At 38.0% G+C, this 18,668-nt stretch overlaps 1 protein-coding gene across 3 annotated transcripts in view; it reads right to left on the reverse strand.

Moving 5' to 3' along the window:
- The window catches only part of LOC125679325 (sodium- and chloride-dependent glycine transporter 1-like), a 37,321-nt gene that overhangs the window by 9,805 nt on the left and 8,848 nt on the right, over positions 1-18,668 (reverse strand). The window contains exons 1-6 of one of the 3 annotated variants that reach the window (XM_056162131.1): positions 17,526-17,621; positions 17,209-17,340; positions 3,984-4,257; positions 2,831-2,963; positions 2,420-2,560; positions 869-972 (exon numbers count right to left, since the gene is read on the reverse strand). In XM_056162131.1, the coding sequence (XP_056018106.1) occupies positions 869-972; positions 2,420-2,560; positions 2,831-2,963; positions 3,984-4,257; positions 17,209-17,311 (755 nt within the window). In that variant the 5' untranslated portion in view covers positions 17,312-17,340; positions 17,526-17,621. Of the gene's footprint in view, positions 1-868; positions 973-2,419; positions 2,561-2,830; positions 2,964-3,983; positions 4,258-17,208; positions 17,341-17,525; positions 17,622-18,668 lie in introns of those variants that run through there. The other 2 variants (XM_048918453.2, XM_056162127.1) reach the window with 2 other exon arrangements.

Here is an 18,668-nt window from a genome sequence, read left to right on the forward strand (position 1 = left end):
AAACTTTATCATTTTCTAATCTTTCTGTTGCTTTTTATTTTACGTCTCTTCGTGAAATTTTAACTCATATTGCGACGTCCTCAATTGGAGGTGAAACCACACAAATTGAGATCTATGCTTAGCGCTCAGGGCCGTAGTAGTGTGGGTTCTTTAACATGCCAACGCCTGTGGAACCTCCATTTTAAAGGTCATCCACAAGACCCGTATTGGATTGATTGGTGTTTTCCGCCACACTCAACAATTTTTCAGTTATCTGGTGGCGCCCAGTTTTCATTGGTGGAAGAGAGAACCCAGATACTATTATATACCTGGGAAGAGACCACCGACCTTCCGAAAGTAAACTGGGAAACTTTCTCACTTCCCGGCGCGAGCAGGATTTGAACTCGCGCCGGCAGAGGTGAGAGGCCGTGTGATATTGAGCGCAATGCTCTAACCACTCGGCCACGGAAGCCCCCGCAAGACCCGTAATTCCCACTCTAAATACCGAGTGTTTGGCGGAGGAGTCACCACTAATTATGTTTATGTCTTTGGTTTGAAACGGTCATGTTTGAACAGGGTTTGAACTCATGACCTCCCGGTTGCGAAGCGAACGCGCTACTACGACTATTTGTTAACTTTCTACTGAGATGTGACCGGTCGACAGGGGATGCTTACTCCTCCTAGGCACCTGATCCCTCCTCTGGTGTGTCCAGGGGTCCGTGTTTGCCCAACTATCTAATTTGTATTGATTTTAGGAGTTATTAGATTGATCACTGTTCGTTATATTCACCTTTCATGTATTAGGTGAACATTGTAACAATAAGAAATAAACCTAAATGTAGATTAGTATTACCATCCATAGAGGTATCATATTTGTAAGAACTTTCACCTGAAAATATTGTTGTTGAAGGAACTATAGCTTGCCAACGTAGAAATTCCCCCAATTCCTATGCCTGCAGAGAAAATCATCTGCACTGCCGCATCACACCACACCTGTTAAGAGAAGCACGGAATGCACACATTTGGAACGGCGTTCGAACTTCAACGGAGAAGACTGGGTGATTTTTCGAATGCCAATACAAGGCATTAATTTTTAGAGTAAAGGTTACTTGCACTTTTATAGTAAAACGATTGTTTTATCTTTATCACTAAGCTTTTGTACTTTTATTTTGTTAAGGAGTGTCGGGTATGCTAACTGTTGTGAGTGTGACACTTATTAACATTACTAAATGAAACTGAAGACTATTTGTCCCGAAGTTTTTGAACGTATTACTATATGAAATGATGTACTTAGAGCATTTTCAAACCGGAGTGTTAAATGGAGCACTTTGTATGATATAGTTGTGGGTGGTGTATTGGTAAGGAGTGAGTAGCCCTTTTCAAAAGTTTATGAGATATTAACATTCTTACATGTAACTATCCAAAATTGAAGATTATGGGAAAACGGGGTGAATGTAAACATTTCTTAATTAAACTCTGATCTGTAATTGATATCCAGGTTCTGGAGATTCCTCCGAACCTGTTCCACTAATAAATATTACCTCATAAACTGACAACCACGTTTAAAATACTTGTAATTAAAATGTAAATATCCTTCAATTTTGCTTTCAAAAACCAAAAGGCATTCCATTATATTTATATGTACATTTTGATTTTGAAAAAACGTGTTCTGGTTAGCCTATGTAGATTACGTCAAGTGGATTCATACGAAGTGGTTCGCCTATTTCAAAACTTGAAAGTTTAAATAAGATATTAAAACGGGCATGGACACGATTTGAGATGGAAATTTTCAAATCTTATTTTTCCATTATCAATGTGTAGAAATGTTTTAATAAGGTATTTTTAATGGTCAGCAAAATTTTAATGTTAGTTCTTGGGGTACATGGGAGATACAGAACTCACAAATCTTTGTTATGCAAACAAGGCTTGTGCCATGTTTTTGTTTACATACATGTAGGTTAAATATACTAGTAAACGTTTTGTTTAAAGCAGATTTCTTCAAATTACATGTTTTTCTTTTCTTAACACAATTAAATAGTTTCTAGTCTTTGACATCTTTTTGTGTTTTAAACATATTTTCAATTGAGCAATCCATATGTAAACAAATAACATGACGAGGGCCTTGTTTACATAACAAGAAATTGTAATTGCTGTATCTCACATGTAACGCAACAACTAATATTCAAATTTTGGTTGACAATTAGGAATACTTCAATTAAGTATTATATACAATGAAAATGAAAAAATAAAATTTTAAATTGTTCAGCTCAAATCGTGTCCTTGCCCCCATTAACCTTCAGATTCCGTTAGCACGAATGTTAAAGGAAAACAAAGTGAATGTAAATATTTCTTAATCAAACCTGGATCTTTAATCGATTTACAGGCTCTAGAGATCTGCCCTAAACTGCAATGATGATCTATGAATTTAATGAATTATTACACTAAATTTCAGTAAGTCCTCCCAGCGCGGAATCAGGAAAACTCCCAACCCTTTAACAGCTCCGTCAATGTTGAACGTCAAGCCTCGTATAAACAGCGTCAGCAGGAAGAGATAGGGGACTGTGGCTGCCACGTATACAACCTGCAAGTCAATGAAGCACGTTGAAATCTGAAAATGGCTGAAACTACAGTATACATTGTGTGCGGTTAAGATATATTTCTTGTTTTATCTACACATATCTACAAACACCAGATAATATCTATACATGTATATCTATGTATTTCTGCATACCATGCATTTTATACGTTTTAATCAAGCAGTGAACAACCAAACCATATCAAAACCCACTATCTATTATTTTGGTATCGATTATAATATATGCAAATATTTGAAAATGTCATTGACTGTTACCTTTCCAGAAGTCTTAATTCCTTTGAACAAGCAGAAAAATACAACGAGCGAGGAGGCCAGTAGACATAGTAGAAGCTGCCATCGGATACCTCCAGGATTGTCGATGCCATCAGAGACGTCCAACACATTTCGCCTTAAATGTTCACATTTGAAATACCAGGTACACATGTATTTAATCTTTCTATCCACTTGTTAAATACCAATAGCAAATCATGTTTCTTTAGTGCTTCTTAACCACGCTTCTCCATAACCCCAATCACATCCACTTACAGAAAGCAGCTTTCTGTGATTTTTGGATATCCGGGGTAATTATTAAACTCGTGTGTTTTGAAAGACAAATCTAATTCACAATTCGACACATGACTATACCAAGGTATTCTCCAATCATTATACATTTTAAATATCGTACCTATATTCTGACACAAGTCATGAAAGTATTTCAATTTGGAGAATCAACCCCTGCCAATTCATAATTCCTGTTTCCGGTGATATTCGATTTTAATTGTTTTAGATTGTATATATAATGCATATCAAAATTTACCGTATAAGCAGAAATTTAGCGAGGATTTAATTTTGGCATTATTAGTGAGGGTGTTGAGATAGCGAAAACTAACATCGTTAATGATTTATTCCGAATCGTACAATAGTTATCTTTCTTAGAATTATAAAGTCGCCAAAATTAGCTCTCGCTATACTTATACCCAGTTTTATGGAAAAATCACTAAATTTGTGTCTCGCTTAAAATTCCACTCATACGGAAAATCTGGATAAACTCATGATCCAAGTAGACGTTTACGATATTTGAAGACTTGCAGACAGGAAATCCCCAATTTGCAGATCACATCCCCAATAATGCTTAGCCTATTTCTAAAACATGAAAATAAAGTGTTATATCAAAACATTGTCTGAAACCAGATCTTTAAAATAATCCAGTAATCGGTACTAACATCACACCTTTATATGTCTACTTCCGTTAAGGTTCTCCTGTGCTGAAATTTTTAATATGAACAATACAAGATAAACGAAATACGTACATGAAATAAGTAATTTAAGGGCTCATATCGAAAACATGAACGCGACTCGGAAGCCTTCGTCCTCTTTTTTGTTTTCTTATCCTTGCCTAAATAATAAATAGTGCTTATATTTTACTTACTCCCAAAATTCCTCTGCGGGTGTTCGTGGCATGTCTGTATGGTTCGCGACATTGGTTGCGTTCTTCAAATGATTTTCCACCAATAGGGATGAATTTGGCGAACTCGTGTTCATCCCCCTTAACATACAGTGCACCGTGTTCCAGTCATTGTTACAGCTGGTCCACGGAAGTTGAGGATAAAATGACATCCCCAAGTAATACAGGGCCCAGGCTAAGATAACGTTGTAGTAGGTGCTGATAATACCAGTTAACACGATCATTCCGTGTCCTATACCTTCACAAATCCAATATATACATATGATATATAAATTACGAATATTGTGAGGTACTAATATATACTATTATAGATGTCCAGGTATATTACATATCTAAGTTTAGTCATTTTCCATCGACTTATCTTCTGAACGATTTATTTAAAGTTTTGATGAGACATAAAGATTAACACTATACATATATGTAGACAAGTCATTGGCATAAAAATTCTATCACTACAGATGACTTAAAGAAAACCGATGTTGATCGGAAATAATCCTGGTGCACGAGGCAAAGAAGTGAAGGAACCTTCACAATGCAGTGTCAAACTTAGTAGAATGGTAGATTGTGAATATACATTTTAACATGCAGTAGGGTTCCAGAACGGACGCGTAGTTAGAATGGTGACCACCTACTTATTCTACTTGTCCGAAGGTCTACCTATTCGATACTCCACTACGCCGAAAATCCACCAAGCTGAAGGTCTACAAGTCCAAAAGCCCATTAGTCCCAAATCAAAAATTTAACAGAAAAGAAGTTGCAATGGATTACATCGCTTACCGTTAACCCGAGTGTTATCGTTTGAAAGAAAACAAGAGGTCCCAATGGGTCTATATCACTCTTCGGTGACATGAGTCATAATTCATTGAACTGAGAGAGTGATAAATTGATGATCTTCATTGATATGCTATAGAACAGGCCTGAAAGTTATAAAACTGTTTTGAGCACGTTTTCATACTCAAAAGTGAAGGATACAAAACTTTATAAAATCATACTCAAATGGAGTATATGCTCAAGATTTTTTGAGTATGCTTCAGAGCTTGCTCAGAGTTGTACTCAAAACAAAATGGCTGAGTTTGAGTATGAGTAGTTAGTTTTATAACTTCCAGGACAGAAATGATCATGAAAAAGTTCATTTAATAAAACTAGATTTATCATGAATTGTAAGTTTTATTTCTTGTGGATAATCACTCCTTTATGATTTATGTATTTGAACTTTGTATGTCCTTTAGCCCCAGAATTGGAAATAAATTACCAACTTGTTTAGTCAAAAACATAAGCACTTGTTTCTGTAAAAAAAGTTATACGACGACGACGTATGTATACCCATAACTATCATTTGTATACAGACGTCATAACTTATTTACAGAAACAAGTGCGTGGTCAAAAGTCAGTTACATAGACAATCTGTGGAATGAGATTTTCATTTGAACTTTAATTCTGGACATATTTCGAATTTCTCCTTTATTTCAAAACGTCATAACGGGAGACCCTTCCCCCCTTTTCTTGACATTTATACATGAAAATTTTATGAACCCTCCTCATCAATTAAACAAGTTATTTATACTCCCTTAGAATAGACACAATGACTTTCAAAACCCATAGGGCACTAGAGGGAATTCATATATATATAATTTATGTGAAATTTGAAAAATAACTTTTTGTTTTGTTATGTTTCAAAATATTTATAGCCAAAATAAAATGCTGCATATTGAAGTCGCCTTGCAAAGGGTATGCATTTTGTGAATAAATTGATTTTCAATATTTCTGTGCATTGATAAAATGTAAGTATGCAGCTTGCACAACATTTTTGCCATGGTGCTTATTGATCGCCTCTCATTCAATGCAGTCTACAATATTCTAAAAATTCAATAAAATGTATCCGTTTTCCTCACCACGAAGAACTACATAACAAACTGGTTTTTGAAAACAGTTTATTATAATATACCATAATTTGGAATATCAAAAATTTTATGAGATAAATATTAAGATTTTTCAAGTATTAATATACATATATATATATATATATATATATATATATATATATATATATATACACATACACATATATCGGCATATATATATATATATACACACACACATGCATCATGATTCAAACTTTCTGCTTTTATCAAAAGTATAACATTTTAAAATCCTATTTAAAAATGATATTTATAATAACTATACTACTGAACTAAAAAATAATATTAATGTCAGATTTATCAAACACACTTTGTTTATCATAAAAGTTGGTGTAAAAATATAAATAAAATCTGAAAACATAAGGAGTGATCATTTTATGGCAATGTGGTTGCATAAATATTAAAACTTAAATAGCGTAAGTTACATTGTAATGATATTCTGAATGACCTCATTAGCCCTCGGGCAACTATTACCCATCTGAAGAAGCAGGAATACAGCATCAATTATTGACTGATACTACATAATGTATACTGCCTGACAGAGCAGCTCATCTGATGAAAGCAGAAAAGGATTTACAAATGTAAACTTAATGCTTTATATGAAACATATCCAAATTCAATAAAAATGTCTGTAAAAACATGAAATGAACAATATTTCTTTGCTGGTCTAAAATGAAAAAGTATCCAAACTAAAACATTTCACTGTCTGACAAATAGAAATAAAATTGATTTATTTGCTGGCTGTTAGCATTTGTTAGAATTGCCATGACTTGAATACATCCGTTCTCACTTTATTTTTAACCATTTGATAGATGACCTACATGTACAAATACACAAGGTTAAAACCATTTATTCTGATAGAAAGGTCTTGTCACAAGGAATACTTTCGATATTAAAAACCCGATCACATACCATCTGGCGAATATGAAACCTTTTAAGATATACGTCAAATGCACATATCAAGGTCACAAATACTGTAACGGGACTTTCAGTCTTCCCGTGTATCTCCGTATTCAAAAAGAATAAAGATAGTTTCAGTGTTTAAGAATAAATAATATATTCTTAGTAAAATCACAGTATTTACAAATTAATTAGCAAGATATGATACAGCATCATAATAAGTCCAAGGGAGTGTGATATTTACCATCTAAAAGCTGTATAATTCAGAATTTAGCCCCCGTTCCCAAGTTATCTCGCTCTAGAATCCCCCACCGGCCGAGTGTTACAGTCTCGGCGCGCGCACAAGAAACACGGTCGGGCCTAAACATAACTCTAATAGAACAAAACCATCACATTCCCCCTCTCTTAAAATCTAATGTGATATCCACATTAGTCAATACATATACAGCGACTATCTTATTTACATTCCAATTAAAAAAACACAACATATCTCATCAGTTTTAAAATTAGTAGGTATGTATAATCCTGATATTGACAGGAGAGGTTATTTTTTTCTGAAACAAAAATGCACGAGTCTATTTCACTGTTCAGAAAACAATAAGCCACTTTCTTTCAACCGCCTGATCTCCTTTTCCATCTCTTTGTTCTTCCTTCCTGTCTGAGTTGCCTCTCTCTTTGTAGTTCCGTATCTCGCAAGTCTTCTTTTGGCTACCCTGTTCCTCCCGAGTTGGTCGATCCCATTAAATAACCAGGCAAAGCAGACCTGTAGCTCGTCTATGTCCGTAGGTAGGGGAGGTAATGTAAGTGGCTTATATTCCCTCCAAGAGGTTTGTGTCGTCACTGAACTTGACCCTGTCTCCCTTGAATGATATTCCTCAACTGTCATTTTCCTCTTCTTGTTAAATGGAGGAGCTGGTTTAGAGGACTTCAGGCTTAACAGGTACCTGTTGGTCGACTCCCAGTTCCTTAAGGAAATCTACTTGAAGTGACATCGCCTCCTCCTTCTTCGTTCCTCCCCTATACGTATATAAATAAGCCAGGGTCAACATAACCCTCGTTTTCCCGGACCACGGTCTCATACTTGGCGGTAATGCACTCCATTTTCTGGGAATTAATTTCGTGTTTTCCCTTGATGTGATTCCACATGTCAGCTTTTCTTCTGCATTCTGCTAGGCAGTTGGACACGGGACACAGGTACTTCTCAGACTGAAGCTTATGGCTCTCCTCCAAACTTTTAGGAGGAAAACGTTATCCCTTTGCATCCCGATATGGGGCACACCATGTCTTTGGCATCAAACAAAATTTCGATAGAGTCTGTCTCGCACTGTTGAAGAATAGCGTTGACTTCATCAATATCCGCAAATAAATCTAAACTGTCGTTTTCCATTTGAAATCCTTTTTAAAAATGAAATTTCAGTATATGTATACACAATCCAAACAAGAGGTACTGTAAAACTTCAGTATTATGATCCAAAAGGTATCTAGGAACACAGCATCTCCATGCGATGAAAAAAGCCGTTAAAGAATTTAAATGGAAACCATATTGCTACTTTCTGTGCGTGACCTTTGACCTTTTGACCCCAAAATCGATAGGGAACATCATCCCATGGGTAGTCCATATGTATGATATGGTGACTGTAGGTGGAAAGGATAACGCTTTAGAACCCGGAAACCATATTGCTACTTCGATGTCCAGTGCGCTTGACCTTTGACCTTTTGACCCCAAAGTCGATAGGGAACATCTTCATCCCATGGGTAGTCCATATGTATGATATGGTGACTGTAGATGGAAAGGATAACGCTTTAGAGCCCGGAAACCATATTGCTACTTCGATGTCCAGTGTGCTTGACCTTTGACCTTTTGACCCCAAAATCGATAGGGAACATCATCCCATGGGTAGTCCATATGTATGATATGGTGACTGTAGGTGGAAAGGATAACGCTTTAGAGCCCGGAAACCATATTGCTACTTCGATGTCCAGTGTGCTTGACCTTTGGACCCCAAAATCGATATGGAACATCTTCATCCCATGGGTAGTCCATATATATGATATGGTGACGGTAGGTGGAAAGGATAATGCTTTAGAGCCCGGAAACCATATTGCTACTTCGATGTCCAGTGTGCTTGACCTTTGACCTTTTGACCCCAAAATCGATAGGGAACATCATCCCATGGGTAGTCCATATGTATGATATGGTGACTGTAGGTGGAAAGGATAACGCTTTAGAGCCCGGAAACCATATTGCTACTTCGATGTCCAGTGTGCTTGACCTTTGGACCCCAAAATCGATAGGGAACATCTTCATCCCATGGGTAGTCCATATATATGATATGGTGACGGTAGGTGGAAAGGATAATGCTTTAGAGCCCGGAAACCATTGCGTCTACAGACGGACGGACAGACAGACGGACGGACAACCCGGTTCCAGTATAATCCCCCCCCCCCCCCCACAACTTGTTGCGGGGAGTATAATAAAGATAGATGTTCTCCCCCACCCTGGGTATACAAAATGTCAACCCAGTGAATTAACCAAGTATACAACAACATTACCCATTATACACTCCAGTATAACATTTTCAAACATAGTCACCGAAAGCTATCTACAAGCACTCATGGTGAAAATAAACCAGTAGGAATTTACACGACCTACTAACTCATGCCTACCAAAGACATTTAACTCCCTGAAGCGCAAGAATACTCAACAAAGTCTTTCTTCTTTTTTAATAAATACTACATTCCTCCCCATTTCAAAAAAACAAAACAAGATGTGTTTGTGAAACACAAATGTCCCCGATAATGGCCAATTCCGAAGATGGCCAAGGTCACAAGGGCAAATATCTTGGTACCAGTAGAAAGATCTTGTTAAAAGAAATGCTCATGTACAATATGAAAGCTCTAATATTTACCATTTAGAAGTTATGGCCAATGTAAAAAAAAAAAAATTAAAAGGTCAAATGTCAAAATGTTCAATACCCACGGAAAGGTCTTGTCACAAGGAATACTCATGTACAATACCAAAGCTCTATCACTTACTGTTCAAAAGTTATTAGCAAGGTTAAAGTTTTCAAAAAGTAGGTCAAACTCCATTGCCAACGTCACAGGGTCAAAAATGTTGGTACCCACGGAAAGGTTAAAGTTTCAGACAAAATGACAAAAACAATATGCTCCCCGATCTTCGAATAATTTAGGACCGCCGCGGTGGCCTAGAGGTTAGAGCGTTCGCCCCGCATGTGGTAGGCCGGGGTTCGAATCTCGGCCGCGACAGACCCAAGTCGTTAAAACGGGTAGTGATAGTTCCATCGCCGAACGCTAGGCATCAGGTGTGAATGTCACGGGTCCTCGGAGATGACCTTAAAAACGGATGTCCCGCGTCACAGTAGGTGTGGCACGCTAAAGAACCCTCACTGCTCAATGGCCGTAAACGCCGAGCATAGGCCTAAATTTGAAGCCCTTCACCGGTCTTGGTGACGTCTCCATATGAATGCAAAATTCTCGAGCGAGACGTTAAGCAAGATACAATCAATCAATAAAAAATAATTTAGAATTAGGGTGAATATCTAGCTGCCGGCTTAAAGCTGTATGACCCGATGTTAGTGTATTATTTTTGTACATAATTACTTTAAAGCAGATTAATTACTTTACAAAGTTATCAACTTTCCTTTAATTACATGCTTGAAAACATTTGCATATAAAAGAAAACAGTGAGAATATTATTTAGAAAGTAAATATAGTGTGGTACATGTATAAATCATCTGGAAAACCTCGGGCCTTTCACCCAAAGCACGGTGTATTCAGTGAAAGGTCCGAGGTGGTCCAGATAACGCATAAATTATACAGTGTTAGACGTCTATAAATAGCCCCACGCGCGTCAGGAGAATCCCAACAACTCAGACGCAACTATCTAGTTTTAAGGCTGAAAGAGCGTAATACAACGAATTACTCAGAGGTATTTGATAAATTTATTTCGATTAAACTTATGGCACGGTACTGTTGTAACAAAATACACAGCTTTACACAAATAAGACCACCGATGATCTGAAAGTTTGAACTGGTCACGTGACTGTCACTTGAAATGGCAGAGTGACGCGGTTGTTTGTAAACACCGATTTAGAATTAAATGATTTTGGAAACAGGTGAAACAAGATTGCTACAAGTAGCCATGTCCATGTGTCCCCCACCGCCGCAAAAAAAGTTGAAGCACAAAAGTCCTATAACTCCTGTAAAATTTGTCGAATCAAAATGGCGGCACAATATGATCAACTACATTATGGTGACTAACAATCCTACAAAATTTGAATAAAATCCGGTGAGCTGTTTCGGAGGAGTTGCGTCCACAAAGTGTTCCTATAGTGTAGCATATACAAATTCAACAAAGTTTCATAACTCCTGTAAAAATTGTCGAATCAAAATGACGGCACAATATGATAAACTTCATATGGTGACTAACAATCCTACAAAATTTGAATAAAATCCGGTGAGCTGTTTCGGAGGAGTTGCGTCCACAAAGTGTTCCTATAGTGTACTATGTACAAATTCAACAAAGTCCAATAATTCCTATAAAATTTGTCGAATCAAAATGGTAGCACAATATGATCAACTACACATGGTGACTAACAACCCCACAAAATATGAACAACACCCATTGAGCGGATTCGGAGGAGTTGCTTCCACAAAGTGTTCCTATAATGTAGCATGTATAAATTCAACAAAATCCTAAACTCCTGTCAAAATTGTCGAATCAAAATGGCAGCAAACTATGATTAACTACACATTGTGACTAACAATCCCACAAAATATGAACAAAACCATTGAGTGGTTTCGGAGGAGTTGCGTCCACAAAGTGTTCCTATAGTGTAGCATGTACAAATTCAACAAAGTCCCATAACTCCTGTCAAAATTGTTGAATCAAAATGGCAGCAAAATATGATTAACTACACATTGTGACTAACAATCATACTTAATATAAACAAAATCTGTTGAGCGGTTTATGAGTTACATCAACAAGGTGAAGTGGGACGGAAGGACGCACGGACACCGGTATTTCTATGTCCCCTTCCGCGTTGCGGGACAATAATGTATGATATGCCATACAGCCTCATAACTACATACGTTCGATGATTTAATAGCGTTTTTACGAGGTGGAAAAAAATGTTGTAATTCGGACCATACAGCTTTAAACCTTCCTCTCTGAGATAATTTTACACAAGGGTACTGTGAAGATGAACGAATTTGAGGGTCAATTTCAGCTAAATCAATACTATCGTCATTAGAATCCATTAATGAATCGTCATCTCGGAAATCAACGACTTCTTCATGATCAGAATCATACTGATTCTCTGACTCTCCGTCGCCTTTGACTTGCTTTAAATGGTCTACATGGACAACTAAAAGTTTCCCTGTAGCATTTTGTTGGATTTCGTAAGTAATGTCTGAGAACCTCTGAATAACACAATATGGCCCAATCTGACGAGCTTTAGGAGGATATCATCTCTACACCATATCTCCTGTACGTAAAACTTATACGGTACCAATGTTGATGCACCAGATGCGCATTTCGACAAATAATGTCTCTTCAGTGATGCTCAACCGAAATGTTTGAAATCCGAAGTAACAATGAAGTTTTAGAGCTATTATAGGGAAAAACAGTGTGCCAAAAAAGTGGAGTCAAATTCATCTAAGGATAAGAGCTATGCGTGAGGGAGATAATCCTTAATTTTGAAATGAATTTCTAAATTTTATAACAGCAATTAAATATACATCCGTATTTTCAAGCTAGTAACGAAGTACTTAGCTACTGGGCTGTACCAAACACTCGAGGCTTTAAATTGATATCGTGATATCGTTTCTGTTTATGACATTTTCCATCACATTTTTAACCCATTCGACATAAGCATGGGAGCATTCAGTGTTTGGTAGATCTGTAGATGGCTTTCCAGCAAGGACATCAATTGGTAGAAATATTTATCTCCCTAACATAGTAAGATTTGGAGTACTTTTAGTACTTTCATGTATTGTGGCTCTGTATACCATCATTAAGTAAGGCAGATGGTCATCCCACTGTCAATTAGTTCCGTTTTCGTCTACAAATATAGCTATCATCTCTGTAAGGTTCTATTAAACCTCTCGATCATACCGTCAGATTGGGGGTGGTATGGCGTGGTGCGCGATTTGGTTATTCCTAAGAGCGTACAAATTGCAGAAAATATATCTGATTCAAATTCCCTTCCTTGATTTGTATGGATGCGATAGGGTGCTCCAAATCGACAGATAAATTCTGTAACCAGCTTGCCTGCCATGGTCTGAGCATTATGATCGACCAAAGGGAAATTTGGAAAAATAATTTCCAATAACCATGATGTACCGGTTGTCATTTTTGGTCATTGGTAGTGGACCTGCGATATCGATGGCAATATATTTCATGGTACCATACTCTGTATAATGTTGCATGGCCGATATTCCTTTTCATGGCACAGGGTTTGCATGACTAGCACCAACGGTTAACGTCATCGGACATGCCAGGCCAATAAAATCGACTTCTGACAAACTGTCAAGTCTTTTCGTGTCCTCGGGTACGGTTATTATGCAATTGTTGCATTATTTCTCTCCGCATGAATCTTGGTGCCATTAACTGGAATATGGTTTATTTTGTTTCCCCATACCCTGTATAAAACATTTTTATTACTTTCAGTCGGTTCCACTTTCTGAGCAAGCCTGAAGGTGTTTACAAATTGATTAGGGTCGTTCATCATTGGACGTTCTTTCTCTTTAAGAAGGCATTTTATTTTTCTAATAGCCGGATCATTTTCCTGCTGATCTTCAAGGAATTTTAAACTCCACTGTTCCAACCAGTTGGACTCTGGTCTTATTACAGTATGAGTTGGGTGGTGCCTGCAGGTAGCATGGCTGGTCACTTATAGAGCATTTTTCAACAGTTGAACACTGTTCACAGTTTTCGCTTTTGCATCTTTTACGAGGTTTTCTAGCAAGGTAGATAATGCAATTGCGATGTCATGGAGACATCCCTTGTGATGCATGGTGAAGTCATAAGTTTCTAGCAGAGAGAACCATCGCACCAGTAAACATTCTGGCTCCTTAAAATTTTTAAGCCATATTAGGGACGCATGGTCTGTTCTGAGAAGAAAAAGTCGGCCATATAGATAATGCTTAAATTGTTTTAAAAGTGTAACCACAGCCAAAAGTTAGCGATATGTTGTGCAAGATCCCATCTGGGATCTTGAGAGGTCTTGCTGCCATAGGTAATGACAACTTCGTTGCCGTTTTGAAGCTGTGATAATATATGTTGAACCAAAAGTAATATCGTCCTGACAAATTAGACATTTTCCCCATTGTAGTCCTGAGAGTATGGCTTCAATAAGACGCTCAAATCTAGCCGGGCTATTAGAAAGGCCAAAGGGTAAAACTTTAAATTGAAATAACCTCTTGTGGGTTGCTAACGCAGTCTTTTCCTTGTCAGATTCGTCCATTGCAACTTGCCAATATCCGCTAGCTAGATCAAGAGTACTGATGTACTGAGCTCCAGACAGAGTGTCTAAAGATTCGTCCACTACTATTGTTATTGTAGTCGACACGAATCGTGTCGTTCCGTCTTTCTTTTTAACAAGAATTATCGCTGCCCATCGAACTCGATATATAACTTGTTATGGGAAAGCAATGTACCAAATATCAAATGAATATCTGCAAGCACAACCAAAAATAGTCCAGAAAACTGATCATTCATGCTACCTTTCTAAGTCCAAGGGCCATAACTAAATGCAAAATCAAGGGACCAAGACGAAATTCGAACTTGATCTGTAACTTGTTATAGCAATGTACCAAATATCAAATGAATATCTGCAAGCACAGCCAAAGAAAGTCCGGAAAACTGATAATCCATGTTATTTTCTAAGTCCAAGGGCCATAACTAATTGTAAAATCAACGGACCAAGACGAAATTCGAACTTGATCTGTAACTTGTTATGGTAATGCAACATACAAAATATAAAATAAATATCTGCAAAGACAGAGAAAAAAGTGTGGAAAACTGGACAGACGGACGGAGCGCAAACCTGAACTCCCCTTCGACTTCGTCGGCAGAGGACTAATAAGTCAAAGGGAGTGTGATATTTACCATCTAAAAGCTGTATAATTCAGAATTTAGCCCCAGTCCCAAAATAAGTCCGAGGGGTTCTGATGTAAGTTGTTATCCCACTCTAGAATCCCCCACCGGCCGGGTCCTACAGTCCCGGCACGCCCATAAGAAACCCGGTCGGGTCTAAACAAAGGGAAGTAACTCTAACAGAATAATAATGATAAAAATACAGTTACTACATGTATAAATACTGTAATAGAAAGGTCTTATCACAAAAAATGCTCATATGGAATATGAAAATGCCATTAGGCATCATTCAAAATTATATGGCTAATGTTATATTGGAACGAACACACCACAACATGGACACACACGCGTAGTCCATACAAAGTTAATCCTCTACCCCTGTCTTTACAAAATCGTTCGGGTGCGTTCTTGGTCGTAGTGGATCAATGAGTGGACAACACTTTGTCTGAATAAAGGGGGATCCAGGAGAGAGGTTTTGCCGATATTGCACCATTTTACACGCTCCATTTCTTTCAAATGAGGAGAGGCACGGACTCCCCATATCCCGCTCAACTCACCACATTATCCATTGCCATTAGTTTTAAAATGGGTTAAAATCTACTTATTTATATAAAGAAGAGAAATAAACTCCAGAGGTAAGGTGGGGTGCTCCTCATTCCCACAATATGAAAGGAACACTCACTCCTGTGTTTAAAAAACGGTAATTTAGGCTGAACACCTCTCCCTACGTCCGACAACGTCAACCGTATCTCAGACATTGCAACAACTTGTGAATGCGTTGCAAATGTAGTAGAATAACATCCCACGACAGTTTACTCGAAATCTGATTGCATCAATGAGAAGACGATGCCAAGCAGTTATTGATACCAATGACGGACATACCAGATACTGAAGCGAAATGACCTTGAACTATTGAAGTGGAATAAACATTTCTTACAAATTAGTCCCGTGAGGATCCAGGTTAGAATAGGTCTAAATGGGGTGGTCCTTCGGATGAGGTAAGCTACTGACAAACAAGTTGATGGTACAGGGATTTCTACAGTCTCGATTGAAGTCAGCATTTCGCAAATTCTATGGTCGTTAAAACGATCTAGTTCGTCAATACAACCTCGCATTGGGTCAAATGCTGTCTGACGTGTTTCATACCGATTGTTAAGCCGTTCTTGGCACACTGATTTTGACTGCGGATAACTCCGTTTACCTGATCAGGATATAGGGCTCACGGCGGGTGTGACCGGTCAACAGGGGATGCTTACTCCTCCTAGGCACCTGATCCCACCTCTGGTGTGTCCAGGGGTCCGTGTTTGCCCAACTATCTATTTTGTATTGCTTGTAGGAGTTATGAGATTGGTCACTGTTCGTTATCTTCACCTTACCGCAAAAACCGAGGTCCCGTGTCACAGCAGTTGTGGCACGATAAATATACCTCCCTGCTCAATGGCCATAAGCGCCTAGCATAGGCCTGAATTTTGCAACCCTTCACCGGCAGTGGTGACGTCTCATATGAGTGAAAAATTCTCGAGAGGGACTTAAAACAATTATCAATCAATCAATCCTTACAAATTAAGATTTGGACATAAGTGTGATGTTGAATAAATTCATTTATGTTTAACATATTCTTCTTGATCAATCTTGATTTTAAATTTGCTACGACAGACGACAGCACAATAAACAAAAGTTAAAGCAATGCCACAGTATTTCAGGGCTTCGTAGCGAGTCATCTCTGGTCGGCGCGGGTTCGAATCCCGCTCACGCCGTTAAGTGAGAAAGTTTCCCAGTTTACTTTCGGAAGGTCGGCGGTCTCTTCCCAGGTACAATGTATCTGGGTTTTCTCTTCCACCAACAAAACCTGGGCGCTACCAGATAACTGGAAAAAAATTTGAGTGTGGCGGAAAACATCAAAACAATCAATCGTAGCGAGTTAGTTAGCGGTGTCTTCAGCTTCGTAGTGACATTTAGCCTATATGATGCTGCCCGCACCTCAGTAAAGTATAGTTCCGTTCGGACTAGTGGACCTTCGAACTAGTGAACCTTCGAACTAGTGGACTGTGAACGTTAGAATTGGTAGCAACTGAATGTTACGGGTGAGATTGTCCCGTCTGATAGTAGCTGTTGGATAAAGAACTAATCACTGATAAATCGATTAGTCCACAACGTCTAGTAGAGATCAAAATTTGCAACAGTTCACCTAGAGCTGGTAACACTTATTTACAAAAGATTCTTGAAATCAAATAAAATTCTACGAACCAACCTTTGAACAGAGGACAACAAACCCAGACTTTTCCAGGCCCTAAATTGGAATACTGTGCAAAACTCATCTCCAGGAGCATCAGCGGCATCCCACAGAGAAACATAATTATGAAATATGGAATGAGAAAAGCACCTGAAAAATACAAAGAGATGCTATCGATTCCATTGGTAAAATTGATATATGTATGAACACACTTATAGTGAAAAAGGCAAACATATACACGTATATTATGAATAAATACTTTTATACTACATAGAATGTACAATCGGTCATTATTCGAAATTTACAACACTATCTGATCGACAGTGGATGCTTACTCCTGCTAGGCACCTGGTGTGTCCAGGGGTCCGTGTTTGCCCAACTATCTATTTTGTATTGCTTATAAGATTTATCACTGTTCGTTATCTTCACCACTGGTCGCTATTTTCACAATGCACATGTAAAACCTTTGCAAGAAAAGAAATATTTTCAGAGGTCTCGTTGGTACAGCGTTCGCTTCGTAACTGGAAAGTTGTAAGTTCCGAACTCCTCTAGGGCCATGGCCACGTCAAACATAAGACGTAGATGTATAGGTTACATCATAGACGTCGAGTACTGTTGGATATACAGTTTCATGGGGCGTGAAAATCGAGGGCGCGGAGCCCCATGAAACTGTATATCCAATAGTACGAGACTTCTATGATGTAAGCAACTTGTCACATATCTGATGACGCACCTCACAGCTGATGACGTCAGTAAAAAGATTAAAGCTGAAATAAATAGAGATCGGTCAACATGTCGGACGTAGTCAACAATTTCAATTTTGAATTTTTATCAAATTTTGATGATTTGGACGATCTATCACTTAGCCAAGCCGTAGATAAATATGAACTTGCCGAAATAAGTTTCCGGAGAATTTGATGACATAGATTTTGGACAATTTGGCATGTCAACAGAGGATTTAATTTCAGGAAGTCTTGAAAACAAACGTTTTGGATCAGTGAAACAAGTAGATACTGCAGATATTAGACAACTGGTCGCGAATCAAGAAAGCAAAAACACGCGTAGAAATACCAACTGGGCTAAGAGAACATGGGATGAGTGGGCGGCTTGGAGAGGGAATATTCCAGACTTAACTAAGATGAATGTTAGTGATTTGAATCATTTTTTATCATGCTTTGTTTTGGAATGCAGACGAAAGGACGGCTCCGAATATCCTGCTGCAACGCTGTATCAGATTAGTGCAGGACTTTTGAGATATATGCGTGATAATGGTGTGACAGATTTGAATTTTTTGGATAATAATGATAAACGATTTTACAACTTTAGAAAAACACTTGATGCGCGGATGAAAGAAATATCGTCCAAAGGTATTGGACTTAAAAAGAAGCAAGCTGATCCTATTTCACCTGATGATGAAAATTTACTTTGGGATAAAAACTTGCTTGGGAGCTGATCTTCTAAATCGATGCTAAATACTG

The sequence above is a fragment of the Ostrea edulis genome, chromosome 1 (genome assembly GCF_947568905.1).
Source record: "Ostrea edulis chromosome 1, xbOstEdul1.1, whole genome shotgun sequence".
Classification (NCBI taxonomy): Eukaryota; Metazoa; Mollusca; class Bivalvia; order Ostreida; family Ostreidae; genus Ostrea; species Ostrea edulis.